The sequence below is a fragment of the Sarcophilus harrisii genome, chromosome 1, assembly GCF_902635505.1.
Source record: "Sarcophilus harrisii chromosome 1, mSarHar1.11, whole genome shotgun sequence".
In the NCBI taxonomy this organism is placed as follows: Eukaryota; Metazoa; Chordata; class Mammalia; order Dasyuromorphia; family Dasyuridae; genus Sarcophilus; species Sarcophilus harrisii.
The window spans coordinates 652,751,259-652,773,925 of record NC_045426.1 but is presented as its reverse complement, the minus strand read 5'-3'; the positions used below and the strand labels follow the sequence as shown (position 1 = coordinate 652,773,925).

Sequence of the window (22,667 nt, the reverse complement as noted above, 5' to 3'; positions counted from 1 at the left end):
GGTATGGAGTAGGTACTTAGAAAGTGTTTACTGATTTATTGATTCCGATTCTCCTCCTTTCTGCCTCATGCTTCTCAATCTTTGCTGGATCATCATGCAGGTCATAGTCACTGACTGTGTGTATCCCCCAGAGCTCTGTCCTGAGCTCTCCTTCCTTCTTTCTTAACATTCTCACTTGGTGACCTCAGCTCCCATGGATTCAATTCATGATCTCTATGCAGATAACTTTCAGATCTCTATGCCAGCCCTAATCTCCTTCCTGAGCTTAAGTCCTTCATCCCCAGTTATCTCTTGGTAATTTCAGTCTGGATATCCAGGAGACAACTCAAACTCCACATGAACTGAACTACCTTTCCCCCAAATCTATTCCTTTTATGAACTTCGCTATTACTGTCAAAGAAAGATCCTTCCAGTCCTAAAGGCTGGAAATATGTCTCATCCCTGACTCATCATCCTCAGCTCATATAGCCAATCATTTCCAAATACTGTTTCTATCTCATGTATGTCCCTTTTCCTCATACAACAACCATTCCAATTCAGGTCATAATTGCCTCTTGACTGTATAATGTTCTTCTAATTGGTCCCTTGCCTCCTGTCTCTCTCCACTTCTTTCAAGTAATAAATAGGACCATGACAATCCCTTCACCTCTCTTTCCCTCCCTGACACCCCCGATATGAGTCATGCAATAATCTTCAGTTATTCCCTATTACCACTGGGATCAAATGTGAAACCCTTAGTTTGGTATTTATAATAAATAAATGGAAAAAGCTTCCTCTAACTCTAAGGTTCTTGGACATTACTCCTCTAAACTTCCTTTCAGGGCTAGCCGCACTGGCCTGGTAAGGAACTTGCTCTTTCTTATTCACAATTGTCCATCTCCCACCTCTTTGCCTTTGCAGCAACTGTCCCTCATCCCTGATCCGTCCTCACCACTCTTGGAGTCCCTGCTTATCTTCAAGTCTCAGGTCGAGCCCTACCTTCTATAGGAAGTCTTTTCTGGTCCACCTCCCCTCCCCACCAGGAGTCAGTACCTTCCCATCCCAACATTAGCACAATGTTTGGTGCTCAATAAATACTTGATTGATTGATTGATTGACAGTTTCTAATAGTACTGCTAGCAGAAATATTAGATAAGCGGTATCCCTTCCATAGACACGTGCCTCTTTTACACATGTTTACACAAGTCCAGTTCAATTCAACAAGCATTTGTTAAATGTCTACTAGGTGCTAGGCACTGTGTTGGGCACCAGATTATGGAAAGACAAGTATAGTAGACTATATTCTACTAGGGGAGGGTACAGCATGGCCAGGGGTGAGTGAACACAAAGTCATTTTAAGTGGGGAGCTGTAATATTCTCTCTAAAGTGTAATGTTCTCTGTTGAGGTTTCTTTGGGGTCTCTGGAGGCAGCCTTTGTTTCAGTTCAGTAATCACCCCAAATGCAGCCAGATGTTAAAGTCCAAATCCTTTATTGAATCTTTCTAAATCTTATCTCCTTTCCTGCGGCCTGGTTAGCTTTCTTAGTGGCCTTCTGTAATCTTGGCCCCAAGAGATTGAGCTCTGGCTTCTGAATCTCCCCGACTGCCTGCTCTGGTCTCTGAATATCCCCAACTTCCAAAGGTTTGTGCTTCAGGCTCCAGCCACAACAAAGGTGGAAGATGGAATGAATCTGCCTCAGCCTCTGAGAGCTTCTAGTGCTTGTCCTTCCTGGCCCTGAGAGCTCCTAGCTTGTATGCTGTGCACTGAGTACAAACCAATCATTATATCACTGAGAAACCATTATTTGTTATAGGATTAAATCAATGTTAAACTGGATTTAACCATTGTCTCCTCAATTCCACTTAGTGCCTTGTTTCAAGTTCTGGCCCATAACATCTTCTTGTAGGATTGAATCAATCGTACTGAGCCATGCTAAATTAGATAACTATTGTCTCTATCAGTTCCACTGACTTAATACCTTGTTTCAAGTTCTGGCCCATAACAGGGAGCCATCGCTAACAGCTGGGGAGACCAGGAAAGGCCTGCTGTGGGGAGCTGCTTTAGAAGTCTTTCAAGGACTCAGGAGTTCTGAAAGGCAGCAGGAATGAGGAGGTCCAACATCCCAAAACTGGGGCTCAGCCTGTGCAAAGGCAGGAAGGAAGCTGGTCAGAACAGAAAGGGCAGAAGGGGACGGGGAGGGCTGTGAAATTGTTCTAGAAAGAGAGGGAGCCAAATTGTGAAGATTTTATAGGCTGATAAAGGAGTTTCTATTTTATCCTCCGGGTGACAGGGAGCTAAAGAAACTTGTTAAGGAGGGGATTGACATGGGCAGATCTGTGACTTAGAAATACTATTTGGGACTTGTGTGGATGGATTAGAAAGGGAAAAGATGGGTGAAAGGAACACCTACAAAGAGGCACGAGAAGGACTAACATGGGGTAACTAGGAGAGAAGGGAACAGATTTAAGAGCTTTTGTGAGTGCAAAACCTACTATCAGAGAAAACCCCTTTTTCCCTGAATGAAGAGTTGAGGATGACTCCAAGATTGGGAAACTGGGTAACAGAAAAGATACTGGTACCCTGAGAAAATAGACAGGTGAGAGGGAAGGGTAAGTCCGATACCAACAAAGTGAATCCTAGCCAAACAAACAAACAAAAATACCTTAGAACCTGCCTCTACTCTTTTTTTCTATTTTCAATTAGCAAGTATTTCTTTGATCTTTTTTCCACATTATCTAGGCCACCTTTCTACTCCCTACCCAATCTTTGGTGAAAAAGCAAAAACACAAAAACCAAAACCAATATGCATTAGTTAAGCAAAACAAATTCCCATATTGGCCATGTCCAAAAGTGTGTCTCATTCTCAATAATCATTTGTATTTTATTCTTTTTCTTTTAAAAAAAAATTTTTTTGAGTTCCAAATTCTTTTCCTTTCTCCAGCAACTGAAAAGGCAAGCAATATGATGTCATCAGTTATGCATGTGAAATCATGCAAGCATATTTCCATATTAGCCATGTTGCAAAAAAGCAAGAAAAATTAAGAAAGTGAAAAAATTATACTTTGATTTGAGTTCATCAATTCTCTCTCTAGAAGAAGGCTATACTTTTCATCATGTATCCTTCCAAATTGTCTTAGACCATTATACTGATCAAAGTGGCTAAGTCTTTACAGTTGATCATCATTAAAATATGGCTATTACTGTGCACCATGGTCTTCAAGTTCTGCTCCCTTCACTTTACTTCAATTCACGTAGGTCTTTTCAGGTTTTTCTGAAAGGATTCTACTTGTCATTTCTTATAGCACAATAGTATTCCATCACAATCATATATAATACCTTACTTAGCCATTCCTTAATCACTGAGCCCCCCTAACTTTTCATTTTTTTGCTACCACAAAAGAAACCTGCTAAAAATAATTTTGTACATATAGTTCTTCAACAAGCATTTGGCAAGCACTTGCTATGTGCCAGGCATTATAATAAGCACAGGGATACAAAGAAAGACAAAACAAAACAGTCCATTTTTCAAGGAGCTCTCAATCTGAGAGACTTCTGAATATTAGTTTTTCTATCATGAAATGAGGATCATTTTATTGTCAGTCTTTTAGAATCATAGTTGGAGTATTTATAACTATTTTTCAGTTTCATATTTTTCTCCAAACCACAAAATACATAATTTTTCTTCTCCCCAATACAGACAGACAGACACACACACACACACACTCTTTTCCCTTTAATTTGACCTTGAAAAAAATTATTTATTTATTTATTTGTTTATTTACTATCCAACTTAATTAGATCACTGCTTAAAAGATTATAATTGTATTAATATAATGTTTTAATGATAAACTTAACAAACAATTTTTCCAATATCTCTTAACAGATGAACCAGGCTCTTCCTGCCATGGTTCCATCATTTCTGGTCTTTTTGAAGGAATCATCCATACCAAAGATGGCACTTTCTATGTAGAACTGACAAAAGCATCTTCTGGTAATGAAAAGGAGCCAAGACGTTCCATCATCTACCACCAACGGGAGATAGGTGAGCCCTAGTTCCCTTGGTACAGTGGGAATATCAACCTTTCAGAAGTGTTCAGAGACCCTCTGGGCTGTTCAATCATGAATTCAATTTTAATTTACCCACCATCTACAATTAAATTCAGTGTAATTCAACAAGCATTTGTTAAGCACTGACTGTGTACATAACTGGAACTGGAATTGGATATCCTGTCAGAAGACAAAACTATACTTTACCTTTATATCCCTTGACCCTCAAAAGTTGTTGGGAGAAGAAAGAATAGAATCTCTGCTATTGGTGCCATCTTTCCCACCTACTTCTATTCCCAGGACTCTTCACTTCGGCTGTAAAGGATCAGGTAGAGCCTTGGGAATTTGGGGAAGGAAGAGAGGAGATGATGGCCCTAATAGCACAGCTGCCCCTAACTCCAAGTGATCTATCCCTCGTCTGATTTTATGGAAGGGAGTATTCCTTTTATGTGCTTAATACATTCTGGCATGTTTTGTAATTATTTGTAGGCATGCCTTACAGTTCTCCCAAAGCAGAATGAGGTGACTTGGGAAGTAGTGAGTTCCCCATAACTATAAGTGTTCAAAGAAAGGTCGACCATTTTTGAGAGATGTAAAAGTGGTTTATGATTTGTGGAAGGGGTGACTGTTGACCACTCTTCAAGTTCTTTTCCCAATACCAAGTTGCTATGATTTTCCAGAATTTCTTGTTTAGTGCTAGGGACACAAAGTATGAAAGCGCTCAAGGAACTTTCAGACTAACTGGGGCTAAAAAGTTTATAGATACCTTCTATTAACTGGCTCTCACTAGGAGAGTTTCTTTATCTGCAGTTTCCTATATTCAGGCAACTACAACTTTTGGCCCATTGTCTCAGGTGTTAAGAGTTCTGGGGCAGCTAAGTGATAGTGCCACAGGTGAGTTAGGTGGATCAGGTGGACCCTGAAGGTGGAAAGCAGCTTTGTAAAGGCTCACAGCCCTCATGCCAGAGGTACTCGTCTTGTGAACATATCTTACAGCCCATCTGCCATATGACACTATTCCAATGTGGAATCACAGTGTATGGTGAAGTTTTGAATGCTGTAGATAAGTTCGTTTCTCTTGGCAGTATACTTACTTTCAAGGGATTGAACCACATCACATATCTCAGTGTTTGGAAGGCTCTGAAGGAAAGTGTGAGAGAGGAGAGGTATTAAACTGACTACCAAACAGAAGGTCTGCAGAGGTCTACAATGACCTCGGTGTATGGTCGTGAAACCCGGACAGTCTGCCAGTGCCGTGCCAGGAAACTGAATGGCTTCCACTTGAATTGTCTCAAAGATTCTGACCATCACTGAGCAGGAGGATACCAGACACCGAGGTCCTTTTTTGAACTAAGCCATGAAGCATTCCAAGTCTACAGCAGAGAGCGCAGCTCCACTGGGCTAGCCACCTTGCTTGAACTCCAAATGTACACTTTTTTAAAGAAGAACTCACATATGGTAAGCCTTCATTCACAAGGTGGTCAGAAAAAGCGCTAAAGGACACTCAAGATCTCTCTTAAGAACTTTAGAATTGATTGCATGGCATGGGAGACACTGGTGTAGGACTGCCCCTCATCAGAGAAGATGCTGTGCTCTATGAGCAAAGCAGAACTGAGTTAGCTCAGAAGAAATGTGAGATGCACAGAGTTAGAGAAGCTGCCCCAAATGTTCATAGGGATGCTTTGAGTCCAACCTGTGGCAGAGCATCCCCAGCTTGTATCAGTCTGATCAGCCACAATCTGACACATTGTAACTCGACTCTAACAAAGTGATGTCATTTTGGAACAAAAGACAACAACCACCCAACCAAGATAGAGCACTGATCCTGGAGTCTGAAGGACCCAAGTCCAAATGTGACTTCAAACATTTACTAGTGGGCAAGTCACTTAGTCCTGTTTACTTTAAAAAAAAAAAAAGAGTTCTGAATTCTGACATCCTTTATATTTCAGACATCCTATTTTTCCCATGTCTCTATTTCTTTTTTTTAGTTCTGTTTCAATGATTTAGGAGATCATATTGTGGGAAGAGCACATAATTTGAAATCAAGAGAAATTTGGGTTCAAATCCAAGATTTGCAACATACTAGCTCTGTGTGATCCTGGACAGGTCAGAAAAGCTCTCCAGATCTCAGTTTCTTCATTTGTAATATGTGAATAATACTAGTATACAAGGTTATTGGGGAGAAAGTACTTCATAAACTTTAAAACATTATAGAAATCTTAGCTAATGTTATTATTTTCCATGCCCTTAGTAATGCAGGTTCTCTCTTTGTAGCCATAATATATACTTTATCCATAAATCTTCTTCTTCTGTAATTCTTGTCTGTGTCCTTCCATTAAGACTGCCTTAGTCTATCTAACTGGCTTAATGCATCATTGACCCCTTAGTCTCTTAATGCATCATGGACCCCTATGCAACACTAGGCTTGTCCATCTGAATTTCCCACTTGTAGTACATGATGGTCTTGCCTACCTACCCTATCATATATGCCTTGACAACATTTTTATATGCTATGTCTGGAAAGTAAGTCATCACTGGTAACATGCTGCCACTTACATCAACTAGTTAAGTTTCCAGGATATTATTATGAGTCTCTTGAAACTGTCCTTCTATGGACATACTACTTCATGATTTGTAGCCATCTCTACATTTTCATCTTTTTTCTCAATAGGATTTTATTTTTCTAATTGAGTTACAAATTTTTTCTCCTACCTTCCCTTACCTCCCCAAGACATCAAGGAAACTGATACAGGTTATACATGTATAATCATTTTAAATATATTTCCATATTTGTCATGTTGTGAAAGAAAAACCAAAACAAAAAGGAAAAAAACTATGAGAAAGAAAATTCCAACCAAAAAAAAAAAGAAGTTGAAAACAGTGAGCTTCAATCTTCATAATTCTCTCTCTGGATGCGGATGGCATTTTCTATCCCAAGTCTGTTGGAATTGTCTTGGATCATTGAATTGCTGAGAAGAGCAAAGCCTATCATAGTTGATCATCACACATAATCTTGTTCTTACTGGGTACAAAGTTCTCCTGCTTTTGTTCACTTCATTCACCATCAGTTCATGTAAGTTTTTGCATGCTTTTCTGAAATCAGTCTGTTTATCATTTCTTATAGAACAATGATGTTCCATTACATTCATATACCATAACTTATTCAGTCATTCCTCAGCTGATGGGCATCCACTCAGTTTCCAGTTTCTTGCCACTACAAAAAGGGATGCTACAAACAGTTTTGCATGTTTCCCCTCTTTTATGATATCTTTGGGATACAAACCCAGTAGTGCACTGCTGGATCAAAGGGTCATACAGTTTTATTACCCTTTGGATGTAGTTCCAAATTGCTTTCCAGAATTGTTAGATCAGTTCATGACTTCGTCAACAATGCATTAGTGTCCCAGTTTTCCCACATCCACTCAATATTTATCATTATCTTTTCCTGTCATCTTAACCATACCTCTACATTTTCAGCAGGAGAATAGGGATAAAGGATTGGGACTTGATCTGCTATTTTTTTTTTTAACATATGGAATTCCTGAGTCAAAAAACTCCTATCAACAGAGGTCAGTATCTATTCTAAAAGTTTAGGGAGCTGTTTAGAGGTAAGAAAAATACTTGTCCAGAATCACAAGCCAGGATGTCAAAGGTGAGAGATCTAGGAGCAATTTGCATTTGTACAATTTTCCAAATGCAATTCCAGCTATTTCGTCTAAGATCTCTTTCTGGAAAACCTATAAAATTCTAATGCAAGACTCAGTTATTTTCAAATCAGAAATCTATGCCCTGATTCTTCAGAAGAAATTTTTCATCTTTGCTGTGGCCTTTCAGATAAATCAACAAACCAGCGAGAAGAGGAAGGGAAGGAAGGTAGAAGATAGTATTTATTAATTACATATACTATGCTAAGCACTTACAGATATTTCTCATTTGATCCTCACAGCAACCCCGGAAGTTAATGCTGGCTGCTATTTTATAATTGGGAAAACTTGAGGTTGAGAATCGTTGAGGGATAGCTAGGAAGTGTGTGAGAAAACATTTGAACTCAGATTTTTCTCCAACTCCCAGAGCCACATTCTGTGCCCTAGGGTGCCAACTAGCTGCCCCATGGAGGGAGAGCGTGCGATTAAACTCAGCATCTCACATCCCACTGGAGTTCCATTGTAACCATTCTTCATGTTACCCTTGTACTTTCTCTAGATTATTCCCTTTTAAACAACTCAAACTGTCCCTGTTTGGCCTTAAAGATGAATCTGTTTTGGCAGCCTCCCACTCCCAAACTCATTGTGAAGGTAAGTTTAATCATTGCTTTGGTGCAATAGAATCATTGACCTGGGAGGAAGAGGATGAGGATGGGGAGTCTGGACTCTGCTACTCACCACTCCCTCTTGCAAATCATCACATCTTTTTCTTTCTTTCTTTTTTTTTCCCTCAATAGTATTTTATTTTTCCCAATACATATAAAGATAATTTTCAATATTGATTTCTGTAAGATTTTCAGTACTAAATTTTTTTTCCTCTCTCCCTTACCTCCAGCAAGACAGCAATCAATCTGTTAAACATGTACAATTCTTTTAAACTATTTCCATATTTGTAATGTTGTGAAAGAAAAATAAGAACGAAAGGCAAAAAAACTATGAGAGAATAAGAAAAGAAAGGCGAAAAGAGTATGCTTTAACTCACATTCAGTTTCCATAGTTCTCTCTCTGGATGTAGATGGCATTTTCCATCCCAAGTCTACTAGAATTGCCTTGGATTGCTGCATTGCTGAGAAGAGCTAAAATCTATCATAGTTGATCATCACATAATCTTGCTGTTACTGTGTGTAATCTTCTACTGGTTCAGCTCACTTCAGTCAGCATCAGTTCATGTAAATCTTTCCAGGCTTTTCTGAAATCAGACTACTTATCATATTCCATATATTCCATAACATTCATATATCATGACTTATTCAGCCATTCAGTTTCCAGTTCCTTGCCACTACAAAAAGGACTGCTATAAATATTTTTGTACATGTAAGTTTTCCCCTCCCTTTTATGATCTCTTTGGGATACAGATCCAATAGTATCACCTCTTTTAAAAAATTTAATATTTCATTTTTCTCAAATACATATAAAACATTTTTACTATTTGTTTTTTAAAATTTTTAGTTCCAAATGTTCTTCCTCCTTCTCTCCCTTCATACTCTTCCCCCTCATTGAGAAGATAAGTAGTTTGATACAAGTTATATGTATGGTGTTCTGAAAAACATATTTCTATATTAGTCATATTGTAAAATACAGACAAAAAACCTAAGAAAAATTAAGTTAAAAAATAAATCAGCCCCTCTTTAGGTTTTAACCTTTCTGTCAAATCAAGTAGTGAGACTACATAGGCTACATGAGACCCTCACACCCAACCTCTGATCCTGACATTCCATCCATCTTCTAACGTCAATCAATCAATACACAATGGAATCTTAGGAAAGGGGATTTAGAAATATAGTGGAATGCAATTATTTTCATACAAGGGACTGGCTCTCAATGAGCTTGTAAATTGCTTCTAATTTTATTTTTATAGGTGGGGTAGAAATGCTAAATGAGAGCCACACTTTTTTTGAAGCATCTATTATGTACCAGACACTATGTAAAGGGGTTAGCGATATCAAGGAAAGAAAAAAGAAAGACAGAAACAGATATTTCCCTCAATGAGCCTGTATTTTATGGGAGGGAAACAACATGTATACATAAAGAATGTTGTTATTGTTGTTTGTCCTCATTCTCAAAGAGAACCATGAAATCAGGGAGGTGATGCTGTGACTAAAAGTGAATTGGCTTTCAGTGAGGGAGGCTGTGCAAAGACATAGGGATTCTAGGAGTCACATGGGAGGAGGTTTTCTATTCCAGGCATGGGGAACAGTCCAGATAAAAACGCAGAGGCAGGAAATGGAATGTTATGTGTGAGGAACAGCACGACAGACCAATTTGACCAGACTGCAGAGCTCATAAAGGGAAGAAGCAAAGGAAAAATAAAATAAACGTGACTGCTGTGCTCCCCAGAAACCTTAATTTAGCATTATTCTAAACCCAAGCATTTCTAGCTTAAGGAGAGAAATGTCTTTCTGACATAGTCCCTTCTTGTGCTCCATCCCTGCTCCTCCCACGTCTCTCTCTCTACTCCAGAACAATTTGAGATACATTTATAAGAATCTTGAACAAAGAAAATGTCACACTTTCTAAGGGACAGTCTTTCCAGACCCCCTTCTGGTGCCTTCCTCTAATTTATCCTGTAGGCATCTTGTTTGTACATAGTGGGCTCTCCCATTAGAGTATGAGCTCCTAGAATTGTCTTTTGTGTTCACTGCCCACATTCCTGCTTAGCTCGGTACCCACACATGTAGGTACTTTATCAATATTTGTTGACATGTTTTTAAATTACAATTTGGAGCTAACATTTTACTCTTTCTAGCTGAATTTAATCTCTTAATCTCCTATGAAATATTCTCCATCCTTCTTTGACCTTTCCCCTCTGACATAATCCTTAGGACTTTCCTATGGGGATGAGCTGCCTTTAACTGAATCCTTACAATCCTTTGGGGACAGGAAGACCAGATATATTTTTTGTTCCAAGTTTGGTTACCACTCTACATTTGTTTTCCTCAGAACTTTTGCTTTAGTTCTTCTTACTGTTGTGAAGTCATTTTTCGATTTGGTCCAATTCTTTGTAGCTCTATTGGGGTTTTCTGAGCAGAGATACTGGAGTGGTTTCCTATTTCCTTCTCCAGATCACTTTATACATGAGGAAACTGAGTTAAACAGGAGGAATGATTTGCTCAGGGTCACCCATCATGTGTCAGAGGCCAGATTTGAACTCGGAAATATGAGTTTTCTTGACTTCAGACCTGGTGCTCTATCCAGTTGCTCTCCCTTTTTTTGTCCTTGATATTTACACTATTTTATAAAGGGAAAAGTCTAGAAAGGACTTTAGCTTAGAGAAATAATTATTCCCCAGTATTTTTAATTGAAACAAAAAAGGAGGTTTTTAATATATCCCCACAGAAGTAAAATATAAAAATTCTGGAAAGGTAGATTGGAACCAGGTTATGAAGGATTGTTAACTATCAAACAGAGGGGTTAATGTTTCATCCTAAAGGTAAAAGAAAGCCTAGAGGAATTTATTAATCAGGACAATGACCCAGTCAGCCCTTTGCCTGAGGAATTCTTCACTTTGACAGTTGGGAGGAAGGATGGATTGGAGAGAGACTGGAGAAACTAGCGTGGATAGACCCATTAAGAGACTGCTGCTGTTGTTCTGGTGCAAGATCCAAGATAAAGGGCCAAAGGTGATGGCCATATGAATAGAGGGAAGGGGATGGATGTGAGATTTGTGGAGGTAGACTTGTCTAGACTTGGCAACTGAGTGGACCTTTTGGGAGAGGAAGAATGAAGTGGAGGACTCCAGGGTTGTCACCCTGGCTGTTTGGAAAAATGCTGGTACCTTTTTCTTCTACAGATACCCATTTTCTTGGAATAAATTGGAATGCATTCACTGGAACAGTTTTACATATTTGAATCATTATAATGATTCTTTTCCTTACCATTTAAGTGGTAGAGTCTTAGGAATTTGTATTCATCCAGGCTGAAGAGATTTTTAAAGATTTTAACCTGACTGGTGAATCGGCACCTATTTTTAGACTTGGAAACCAATGTATAAAAAGTGACTCACTGCTATGATTGGGGCACTTTCCTCAACTGACAATCTTTCCATTTTTATAGATGTTTTGTTCCCCAAAATAACTTCCTTGTCTATGAAATGGATTGAGAAGAAACTCAAATCAGTGAAGAACACTTTCAAAGCTAATAATACCAATAACAATAATGAAGAATGGTGGTGACATATAGGGAAGTGGTACCTTTGGGGAAGGGAAAAAAAGATCATGAATTCTGTTTTGGCACATGTTGAGTTTGAGATGACTACAGGATATCCAATTTGAAATTTCTGAAGTGTGTAAGGCAAAGCCATTCTCAGATTAAGACCTTTTTTGGTCTTTTCTCTTTTCAGACATATTGTGACAATATTTGCATTTGGAGAGGTCAGGGATTCACTAAGCATTTGGCAGAGGCACTTTGCCTTCTGGGAGGGGCAATGGCTTCTCCAACTGTCATTTTGTGGTTGGACAAAGGGGAAATCTAGGGACTAGAGCTGAATACGAGATCTGGCAGAGATCTGTATAACACTAATAATTGAACCCATGAGAGTTGGAGAGGGGAACTGGATCATAGATACAGAACTGGAAAGAATATTAGAGATAGATTATTGAACCCAACACTCCTCCCATTTTAAAGATGAGGAAATTGAGGCTCACAGTAATTAAGTTACTTGTCCTTGTTCACATAGCTAGTAAGTATCTGAGATAAAATTTGAATCCAGGTTCCCTGACTTTGAGACTGGCAATCATCAAGAGAGTAAGAAATGGACAGAGACTAGGGAAGGAGAGAGAGAGATAGAAGTGGTGGTAGGGAAAGAACTCCCAAGAAGGAACATTGGTGATACACTCACACAATTAAGGATTGGAATATGGATGATAACTGAGTAAAAGTGACTGAGAAAGAATAATCAGATTAATAGGGAAATCAAGAAAAAAGTACTGTCATGAAATCCCAAAGAAGAAAGAACAATATAGTAGGAGAGAATGTCACGCAGTGTGGTGTTTTCTTCTTTTTGTATAATATAATGGCTCTCTGGGAGCAGGTTTCTTGGGGAGGTTTTCTGGAGGCAGCCTTAATTTCAGTTCAGAGTAATAATCACTCCAAATGCAGCCAGCAGATAAAATCCAAACGTTTATTTTCTCCTTCCAAGTCTTATCTCTTTCCTTGGGCCCGGTTAGTTTTCTTGGTGGGCTATCTCTCTGCTTGGTTCCAAGAGCTCTTGCAGCTTGTGCCTCTAGCTCAACTCCAACTTGTGGCTTCTTCTGAACTGACTCTCCTCCACTCTGAATCTTTTCAACTGAACTGAAGCTCTATTTATGCTCAATGTAAAAGGTTGACTCCTCCTCTGAGAGTGGAATTATGGGAGGTGTAAATTCACAAAGTTATAAAGTTTTGTGTATCTCCCATACTTGTAAACTCCAATTTGTGAGCTCTTATGTGTGACCTCTAATGTGTAAACTCTTAAAGGTGCAAACCCAAGCACACAAGCATTGCTTCCATCAATTCCACTTAGTACCTTGTTTCAAGTTCTGGCCCATAACATCTCCTCATAGGATCAGATCAATCATACTGAACCATGCTAAATTAGATAATTATTGTCTATCAACTCTAATGACTTAACACTTTGTAAGGATTCCCACAACACAGTGACTAAAGTTGATCAGAAAGAATGAGAACTGAGAAAAGACCATCAGATCTGGCAATTGAGAGTGGGGAGTATGGTTTCATTTGAATGAAGAGTTCTGAAATAAATCAAACAGGGTAAAGCAACGAGCGAAGAGAAAAAGAAGTAAGATATTGTTTGTTTTTTTCTAAGAGTTTGGAAAAGGGATTTACCTTCGTAAATGAGATGATAGCTTGAGATAGCATGAAATGAAACTTTTTTTAAAAATGGAGAAAACCTGAGAGTATGTCCTATAGACTCTATCATATCTGACTTTCCATATTCTAAAATCCTTCTCAATTCTGATATCCTATGTTCTGGCTTCTAAAGATCTGATTTTCTCTATCCCATATCATTCTCAGGAAGTTCAGAAACCTTTATTAAGCACTTACTATTTGCTGGACATTGTGCTAAGTGCCGAGGATTCAAAGAAAAGCAAAAACTTGGCCCCTGCCTTTAATAAGCTCACATTTTAATGGAGGAGATAAAATGCAAACAATTCTTTTACATATATATATATACACACATACATATACCTCCACACACATATTTTGTATTTAAATATGTATACACATATGCATATATACACATATATGTACATACACACTTATACATATACACATATATGCACAGATTATATCATTATCTGTCTCTATGTCTATAGATATATATGGAGTAGGTGAATAATAATTTCCAACTGATTGGGTCCCAGAAAAGACTTGCAGAAGGTGAGATTTGTGCTCAGTTGTGAAAGATGCCAGTGAAATCAGTGAATGAAAATGAAGAGAGAAAATGTTCCAGGCTGGGGAGCAGCCAATAAAAAGAATAGGAAGGACAGCAAGAAGGATACCTCCATCTCTTTTCTGATAATAAAATAAAAAAAAAATAATGGATGATGGGTGATGTGAGTGAATTTGATTAAAGGGAGGCAGAATTGCATTGTCATCAACCTCTTACAGAGTCATCAAAGACAGAAGCTAGGATGACTCATGGCCAAATTCACCAACAATACCAGGCTCTTAGGATCCCTATTTTCTTCAGAACTCAACTCAAGCACTGCCTTCACATGGAGTCTTTCCTGGTCTCCCCAGATCCCAGTGCTCTTGCCTCCAAAAATCATCTTCTGTGTAGATATTCTGTAGTTACTTATATTTGCATGTACTGTCTCTAACAAAAGAATGAATATATGCTCATTTCAGGCAGGAATGGTTGTATTTTGGTCTTTATTTCTCCCAGAGCTCAGAAGAGTGCCTGACACAGAAAGTGCTGAATAAATGCTTGGTGAAAAATGGGGAAGGGAAGATATGTTAATAAGCATTTATATAGTGCCTACTTCTGTGCCAGACACTGTGCTAACTAAGCACTTTACAAATTTTTCACTGGATCTGTTGGGTGAATAGATGGATAAAATCTTGGGGGCCAACTGTGAAGTACCAAGAGTGAACCAAAAGTTCTTGTTGACTAACTAATTCTCATCTCCCCAGGAAAAGGAAACATTACCAAGACAGAGAAGGAGCCTCGATTACTCCAGAACCTCATGTCTCATGCACTTCAAAGCTGACTTTTTATTTTATAAGAGATTTGGGAGCCTGGAGTCTGTGGTTGCTCAGGTGAGCTCTGCGAGGGCTCTGAGAGACTCATCCATCTCTCTGATACTTTTCAATCTGAGAACTGGGAGATCTAGCCCAAAGGAAGATGAGATCAGGGAACTGATCCCAAGAAGGCCCCCATACCCCACCCCAGGTCTACATCAGCATGATGGAATAGGAAAAATGCAAGAGTGAAAATGAGGAGAACCAGAGATCTGGTGACCTTCACTGGTTTCAAGCCCCACATCTGGTCCTTAATAGCTTTGTAGCCCTCAGTAAATTGTTCCACATCTGTCTGAGATCCAATTTCCCCATTTGAAGAAAAGCTACATTACTCTTTGCAGTGCTAACCTCACAGGGCTATTATGAGGGTAGCTCCTTGTGGACCTTAGCACTGCAGGGACATGAGCTTTTGGTCTATTGGCCAGACTGCTTCAGTTGCTCAAGGACCAACCTGGCCATATTTGAGAGGGGTTGGGTTGTTCCATTGTTTTTTGGCCACTGCAATGTATGAAGACCACCGGGGCTCTTACTCCCTTCTTTTTTCACTGCTCAGATACCTTTATTATATATTTCTTTTTATTATTTGAACATTGATAGCTCTGCAAAATACTTTTCTCAGTCAATCCTTTTCCACAACTCAACCATAAAAAAACAAAATATATTATGTCACTTAAATCTAACACAGACTTAAAATTCAAAGATGAATTTTTCCCCTCCAGAACATACTAGTCATTTTAAAGCAAGGCAACATACTTAATGGAATTTCTTTTGCAGGTTATCTTATCAGATTCCATTTTATAAGGGGGATAATCGGATCAAGGACTTAGAAAATTCTCTATTTTCATGAGGAAAAGATAATTCTAAGTACCCTTTTGCTACCTGAGAGGATGTAGTGGCTAGAGAGCAGCCTCAGAGACTGGGTTCCAGTCTCTTCTCTGACTTATACTGAGCTGTGTAAACCTGAGCAAATCCTATAATCTCTTGGTGACCTAGGCAACCCTTTAATGTCATAAATTGCTGAGAAGATGCCTGCCAGCAATAGGAGAGGGACTTTTCCTCATCTGGGAATTCCCAATATCCTGGACATAATAGCTACAGTCCTGATCCCTAGTCTCCAACTCCCAGGAGCATCATTGCTCCTGGGAATGCAAATTTATCTTTAGATCCATAGCCAACTCTGCTGAGCTCCAGGGAAAGGACCAATATTTAATAAGAATTCTAGTTCATCCAGGCATTTATAGCTTAAAAAACAGTTTTATTTATGTTATTTAATATGATCCTCACAACAAGCTGCAATCTGCAAACTCAAGGGATTTGGAAAGAGGTTTGTAGGCTTTGTTCAGTCAATCGATAAATATTTATTAAACTCTAGTGCAAAGAGAGTTGAATTTGGAGTCAGAGAATCCAACTTCAAATCCCAGTTGTGGGTTATCCCACACAATAATCCCTTATTTATTACCTGCATGACATTGGGCAAGTCACTTATCTCCTCTGGACCTCAATTTCCTTATCAGGATTGGACTAGATTGGGGCTTTTTAAACTTTTACCATTCACAACTCCTTTTTGCCAAGAAATTTTTATGTGATCCTGGTTATATAGATATATAAAATTAATATCCTAGTTGAACATTTACTGATAATAAATCATAATTTCATGATTCCCATATGGGGCTGCAAATTGCAGTTTAAGAAGCTGGGAACTAAGGGACCCCTGAAGTTTCTTCTAGCTCCAACTCTGCTTTCCTGTGAGTTTCCCTAGACAAGCAGTGTAGGGAAGTAGCAGCCCAAAAGTTACCGAGACTTCCTCAGGTGGGAGTGCTAAGTTGGAGAAATAGTGTGAAATAAGAAAAATAAGGGGCGCAGTGATAGAGCACCAGCCCTGAAGTCAGGAGGACCTGAGTTCAAATCTGGCCTCAGACACATAAATTTCCTAGCTGTGTGACCCTGGGCAAGTCACTTAACCCCGATTGCCTCAACAACAACAACAACAACAACAAAAAAAAAAAAAAAAAAAAAAAAAAAGAAGAAGAAGAAAAATAACCCTGAACTGGGAATAAAGAGACTTAAATTCTAGTTCCAGTTCAGACACTGGCTTTGTGTGATGTTGGCAAGTCATTAGTTTTTTCTGAGCCTCATTTTTCCTCCTCTGTGACATTAAAGAGTTGAAGTATCTGATGCCTCAGATCATTTCCAGATCTAACATTCTCTCTAACTTCCCAGGATCTTTTGGGTCCTGATAGTCTACGTTCTATGTTCTCTAAAGTCCCTTTCAGCCCCAAGATGCTAGGTTACAAGGTCTCTCCCAACTCCATCATTCTGTACTCTTTCATCTCTGATGTTTTATGAACTTATTTCACCAAATCCTTTTATGGCATAATAAGAGTGGTAGAAAGCATCAGGTTTGATTGAATTTCCTTAAAACAGCTGGAAGGATGAGCTACTTTTTGAGTTTTTCCATATGTTTCCCGTGGAGATGGTTTAATGTTACTAATTTTTCCCCTTGGCAGATTGCCAGCTATGTAAAAGCTGTGAATACCATTTATGAAAAAGCTGATTTTGGAGGCATCAAATACATAGACTTCAAAATAAAAACCTTGCATGTAAGTAGTACAAGCTTATTTCCATGGAAGAAACAGACTTTCCTTCCCACCCCCCATCCCAATGCTATTCCTGGCTCCTAGATCTTCTCTTCGCCACCATAATCCATCAGCCTCTCTTCTTTTGAAGGAGACAGACTTTCCTTCCCACCCCCATCCCAACGCTGTTCCTGGCTCCTAGATCTTCTCTCCACCACCATAATTCATCAGCCTCTCTTTGAAATACTCTCTGGAGGTTTCTCTCCAGATTCTTGTTGCATCTCCTGACCACCCTTTCTTAACAAGTTCAATATCAAACTCAGGAGAGCCCTCTTCTTCATCCCACCCTCCAGTTTTATGTTGGTGACTTCAATATTCATAAGGATGTCCCTTTAGACACCTTGTCTTCAGAGTTTATCAGTCTCTGTAATTCATGACAAACTGAGAAATACCTCTGAGCAAAGCACTACGCAAAACTGTTTCACTTTTTTAATCTTAACCTTTAAAAATTCTATTTTTAATCAAGATCTTTGATCCTTTCACCATTAAAATGACCCTTCTCCTTCTAAACTCAATCCCTATATTCAACACAATTTTTAATCTATTTCCCTATTCTCCCAGTCCGCTATCCTCCCTCCTATGTCAGTTGTTGCTCTTTAAAGTCTTTGAAGATAAAATAAAAGATAGGTAAGAGCTGCACGAGGGGAGGGAATTTCAAGCAGGGGAAGGCTGCACGAGTACGGTGGTGAAGATAGTTCCCAGGGTGAGAAGCCTAATGGGATCTGGTAGAGAAAGGAACAGGGTCAGGAGCGGGGCACAGAGAAGAATGAAGCAAATGGGCCAAATGAAGGGTTTTCTTAAGGACTGGGAGTGCACGTTTGTGGGCAGTGGGGATGTAGAAGTGGACGTGGAGATGTTGAAGATGACGATGGGTCAAACTCCCAGAAGAGGATGTGAACAGACAGAGATTCAGAGTGCAAGTAACAGAGTTGGTCTTGGCCAAAAATATTTATAAATAAATAAGGCCAGGCTACTTCCTCCTTAAAGGTGAGATCAAAGGTGTGAACCAAGGGACATAATGAGTAATTCTGAGCTTTAGAATGAGGAAGATGAGGGACCTCCTGAGAGATGTCCTTGATTTGCTTAGGAAAGTAGGGAGGGAGGAGGTCTGTTGAGAAGGCCCGGTCTCTTCCGCCATCTTCCAGGTTACTCTTTCCTTCTGCTGCCCATTACCTATTTAGTGATCTTCTTGCCATCCCGGCCTCCTCCGCAGTGGCTCCGGTTTTCATGCTGATGATCTCAGCACTCGGTGCCATCCCCTACCCCCGCTGCCGGCCGAGCTGAGGCCCAGCTGTGTCACAAAATTGTACTGCTGATCACAAACAAGCAGAGAAGAACTGTTAGCCAATCAGCTCACATTTATTAAGTGACCGCTGTGCTGAAGCCCTGTACCACCTGCTGCTGGGCATATAAAGAAAAACAGAAACATGCCCTTGCTCTCAGGGAGCTCCCATGACAGTGGGGGAGGCAAAATTCAAACAACTGTGTACACAACACACACACACAATCTGGGTACATTTCATTCAAGAGGAATTGTGAAGGAAGCGAGAAAAGAGGAAGTCTAGACCAGCTGGAGAAATGGGCGATCTGAGGAAGCGGCAGGAAGCATCAAGTGCCAGGCAGGTCAAACTACAGTCACCTTGCTCGCCACCTCTGACACAGACCCTGAGCCCAAGAGCCTCAGGAATCACGGTGCTTCCAGCACCATTGCCTCGGCTGCTACAGCTGCTGATGACCCAGAAAAGAACGTTCTTGTCATTAAAATACTTAACGCTGTCAAATGGTTCAATATCTGATACTGACATGATTTAATCAGTGGAAATGATCTTGAAGAACTGTAGGGGCAACTCAGTAGTGCAGTGGTTAGAGCACTAGCCCTAAAGTCAGGAGGACCCAAGTTCTAATCTGGCCTCAGACACTTAACACTTCCTGGCTGTGTGGCCCTGGGCAAGTCACTTAAGCCCAATTGCCTCAGCTAAAAAAAAAAGAAAAAAGAAAAAGAGCTGTTGCTTTGCTTCTAGACCCTAAAGACCATAGGATCTGTCCATTGAACTTGCAGCTAAAACCTTGTATATGTGATAACTCCATCATTAGAATGTGAACAACTTGAAGGCAGGGGCATAAGACATTTTTTTCTTTGTATCCCCAAATTTTAGTACAGAGCTTTGCATGTAGTCAGCCTTTGTAAAAGTTTCATTCATTCATTCATAAAGGGTTCAGTCCTAAACAAAACAAACAAAAATATTTGTAACAGCTGTTTTTGTGGTGGCGAAGGTAGAAGTACTCATCAACTGGACGATGGTTGAAAAATGGTATAGGAATGTGATGAAATTCTATTGTGGTAAAAGATATGATAAAAAAGAATGGTTTCAAAGAAACCTGGGAAACTTGCAGAGGTGGGCAGAATCAGGAGAACAGTTTATACAAAGATGACAAGATTGTAAAAACAGCTTTAAAATACTTAAGAACTCCGATCAATACAATGATCAATCACAGTTCCAGAGGACTCAAGATGAGACATGCTTCCCATTTCCTAATAGAAGAAAGGCTTATAGTTAAACAAATTTTAGGGAAACTTTTTTTTTTAACATGGACAATGCAGAAATATGTTTTGCTTCACTATACATGTTTGTTTTTCTTTTTCATTGGGAAGGGTAGAGAGATGGAAGGGAGAGAAAGCAGATTTTCATTGACTGAAAAAAATAAAATGTAACATTTGGCAAAGGAATTTCAGAGTTCGTGAACACAAAAGTGGAATAGCTGTGAGTGATGGCAAGATCAACCATCTCTATATGGCTTTGATGGAGTGAAGGAACAGATCATGAGAAATGAGTATACTGAGGAACTAGGAGGTTGGAATGTTTGAGGAAATATCAAAAATAAAGTTTCCTAATTCGAGGGCAAGAGTTGGGGAAGAGAAAGCCTATCCGCCAGGCACTGCACTCAGAAACAGTAAATAGGAACCACTTGGTCTCAAACCACCTCATCCATTAGGGATGGTTTGTTGGTGATTAGAAGCACAGGTACCTTAAGCCCTTCTTTGTTCTTAGGTTGTACAGGAAGACGATCCCACCAGCTCCATGTACTCACCCTTCATCGGTCCAGAGAAGCTCCTGATGTTGCATGCTCAGTCCAACTGGGATGGTTATTGCTTATCTTACCTCTTAACAGACAGAGACTACAGTGGAATCCTTGGAATTGCCTTTAACGGGCAAGCTGGTGAGCTGAGCTGGGGGACTCTGAGAAGTGGGGATGGGAAGACTGGCTTGTATAGAAGAGAGTGATATATAAAGGGGAAGTGGTAGATAAAGTTAAATGCACAGGCAGGGAGCAGATTGTAGTGGGATGTGGGTGGTTTAATGGAAAGAACACTGGATCTGGAGTTAGATGATGTAGATTTGAAATCAATCTTGCTGATCACTGCCCAGATGGCTGGCCCTGATAGTCACTCCCCAACTATGGACCTTACTTCTCCCATCTAAAAAACAAGGAGATTTCCAACATTTAATCCTGTGAAACTTGGTTAGCCCTTGATGTGACAAGTAAAACAGCCATTGAAGATTTCCAAGCAGTGGATTTAAAAGATTGGAGTGGTCTTTAGAAAGATAAATTTGGCTGTTTAGATAGCAGAGAAAACTAAAAGGCAGAGGATCAGGTAGGAGGCAATTTCAAGAATGGTGGTATAATCAGAAGACTTGGGTTCAAGTGGCAGCTTTATCATTTTCTTGTTATGGGATTGTCAGCAAATCAGTTAATCTCTGTGAACCTTCATGACATAGAAGGACACTCCTTATTCGAATACTCAGCAATTTTTAGGTTATTATAATAATTCAGATAAGAAGTGACAAAGGTTTGTGTTGGGCCAAAAGTCATATGGAAAGTGGGATCAGCAGAGTGAGATGCTACCCTGAATGTGGGAAGAAAAAGGAGACAGAGCATCCTGGAGGACGATAATGAGTTTTCCCTATAGATTCTCCTGGGAGCCACAAGGGAAGAATCTCATCCTTTTTCTGCTTCATTCCAGGGGACCTGGGTGGCATTTGCTCAAAGCACAGAATGTTTCAAGGTTCACTGAGGTCTTTGAACACAGGACTGATCACAATTCAGAAATATGGCCATTACCTCCCACCCCGCATTATCCACATCACACTGGCCCATGAGCTGGGCCACAGCTTAGGGGCGCACGTGAGTAGACTTTTATCTCAGTCTCCAAGATCAGTCCTAGGTAGGCCTCTGGCCCCCCTTTCCCTGAAGGGCTTCTCAGTGAGCAAAAACCAACAAAAACTATACAATCTTTCTTTAGCATTAGACTAAGAGCCAAAACGGCCGGTCTCTACCCATCTCTGATACTGACTTGACCAAATCACTTCCCTCATTTGGATCTCACTTTTCCCACCTGTGAGATGAAAGAGTCAAACCCAATAGATTATTCCTAAGTTCACTTAAAGCTCTAAAATTCTAGGATTCTTGGATTTCTCCAGAATAACTTTCTCTATGGAGAGGTACAAATCAGTGGTATGCTTATGTCAGCTCTAAACATCATCCATCCCCTTCTCTCCATTCACAGTGTCAAGGCTGGTTTAAAAGAATAAAAGTCAATATTCATATAATGCTTACTGTGTGCCAAACAAGGTACTGAGCACTTTATAAATATTATCTCACTTGAGTCTCAAAGCAACTCTGGGAAGCAGACACCATTATTATCCTTATTTTACAGATGGGTAAATTGAGGTAAATAGAGCTTCAGTGACCTGAAGCTAGATTTGAATTTAGACCTTCCAGATTTCAGGCCTGGCACTGTATTTATCTAATTACATCAGTTCAAGAGAGATCTGATCCCAAGAGAGCTAGTTTTAAATCTTGCCTCTGACACTTTCTAGCTATTTGACCATAGACAAGACATTAAGTGTCTCTGTGCCTCAGTTTCCTTATCTGTATAATAGGAGTGCTGACTTCACATGGTAGTTATCAGCTTCTGGTTGTTTTGTTTTTCTTCTTTGTCCTTCATTGTTGAAGAGAACTGTGACGTCAGGGAGGGGATCTCCCCATGGGCAAATAG

The 22,667-nt window shown here is 39.7% G+C and overlaps 1 protein-coding gene across 1 annotated transcript in view; it reads left to right on the top strand.

Moving 5' to 3' along the window:
• The window catches only part of LOC100925760 (disintegrin and metalloproteinase domain-containing protein 10-like), a 49,726-nt gene that overhangs the window by 5,521 nt on the left and 21,538 nt on the right, over window positions 1-22,667 (top strand). The window contains exons 4-9 of the mRNA XM_031947787.1: window positions 3,863-4,021; window positions 8,230-8,321; window positions 14,865-14,990; window positions 17,480-17,572; window positions 20,659-20,827; window positions 21,633-21,793. Coding sequence (XP_031803647.1) covers window positions 3,863-4,021; window positions 8,230-8,321; window positions 14,865-14,990; window positions 17,480-17,572; window positions 20,659-20,827; window positions 21,633-21,793 — 800 coding nt within the window. The remainder of the gene's footprint in view (window positions 1-3,862; window positions 4,022-8,229; window positions 8,322-14,864; window positions 14,991-17,479; window positions 17,573-20,658; window positions 20,828-21,632; window positions 21,794-22,667) is intronic.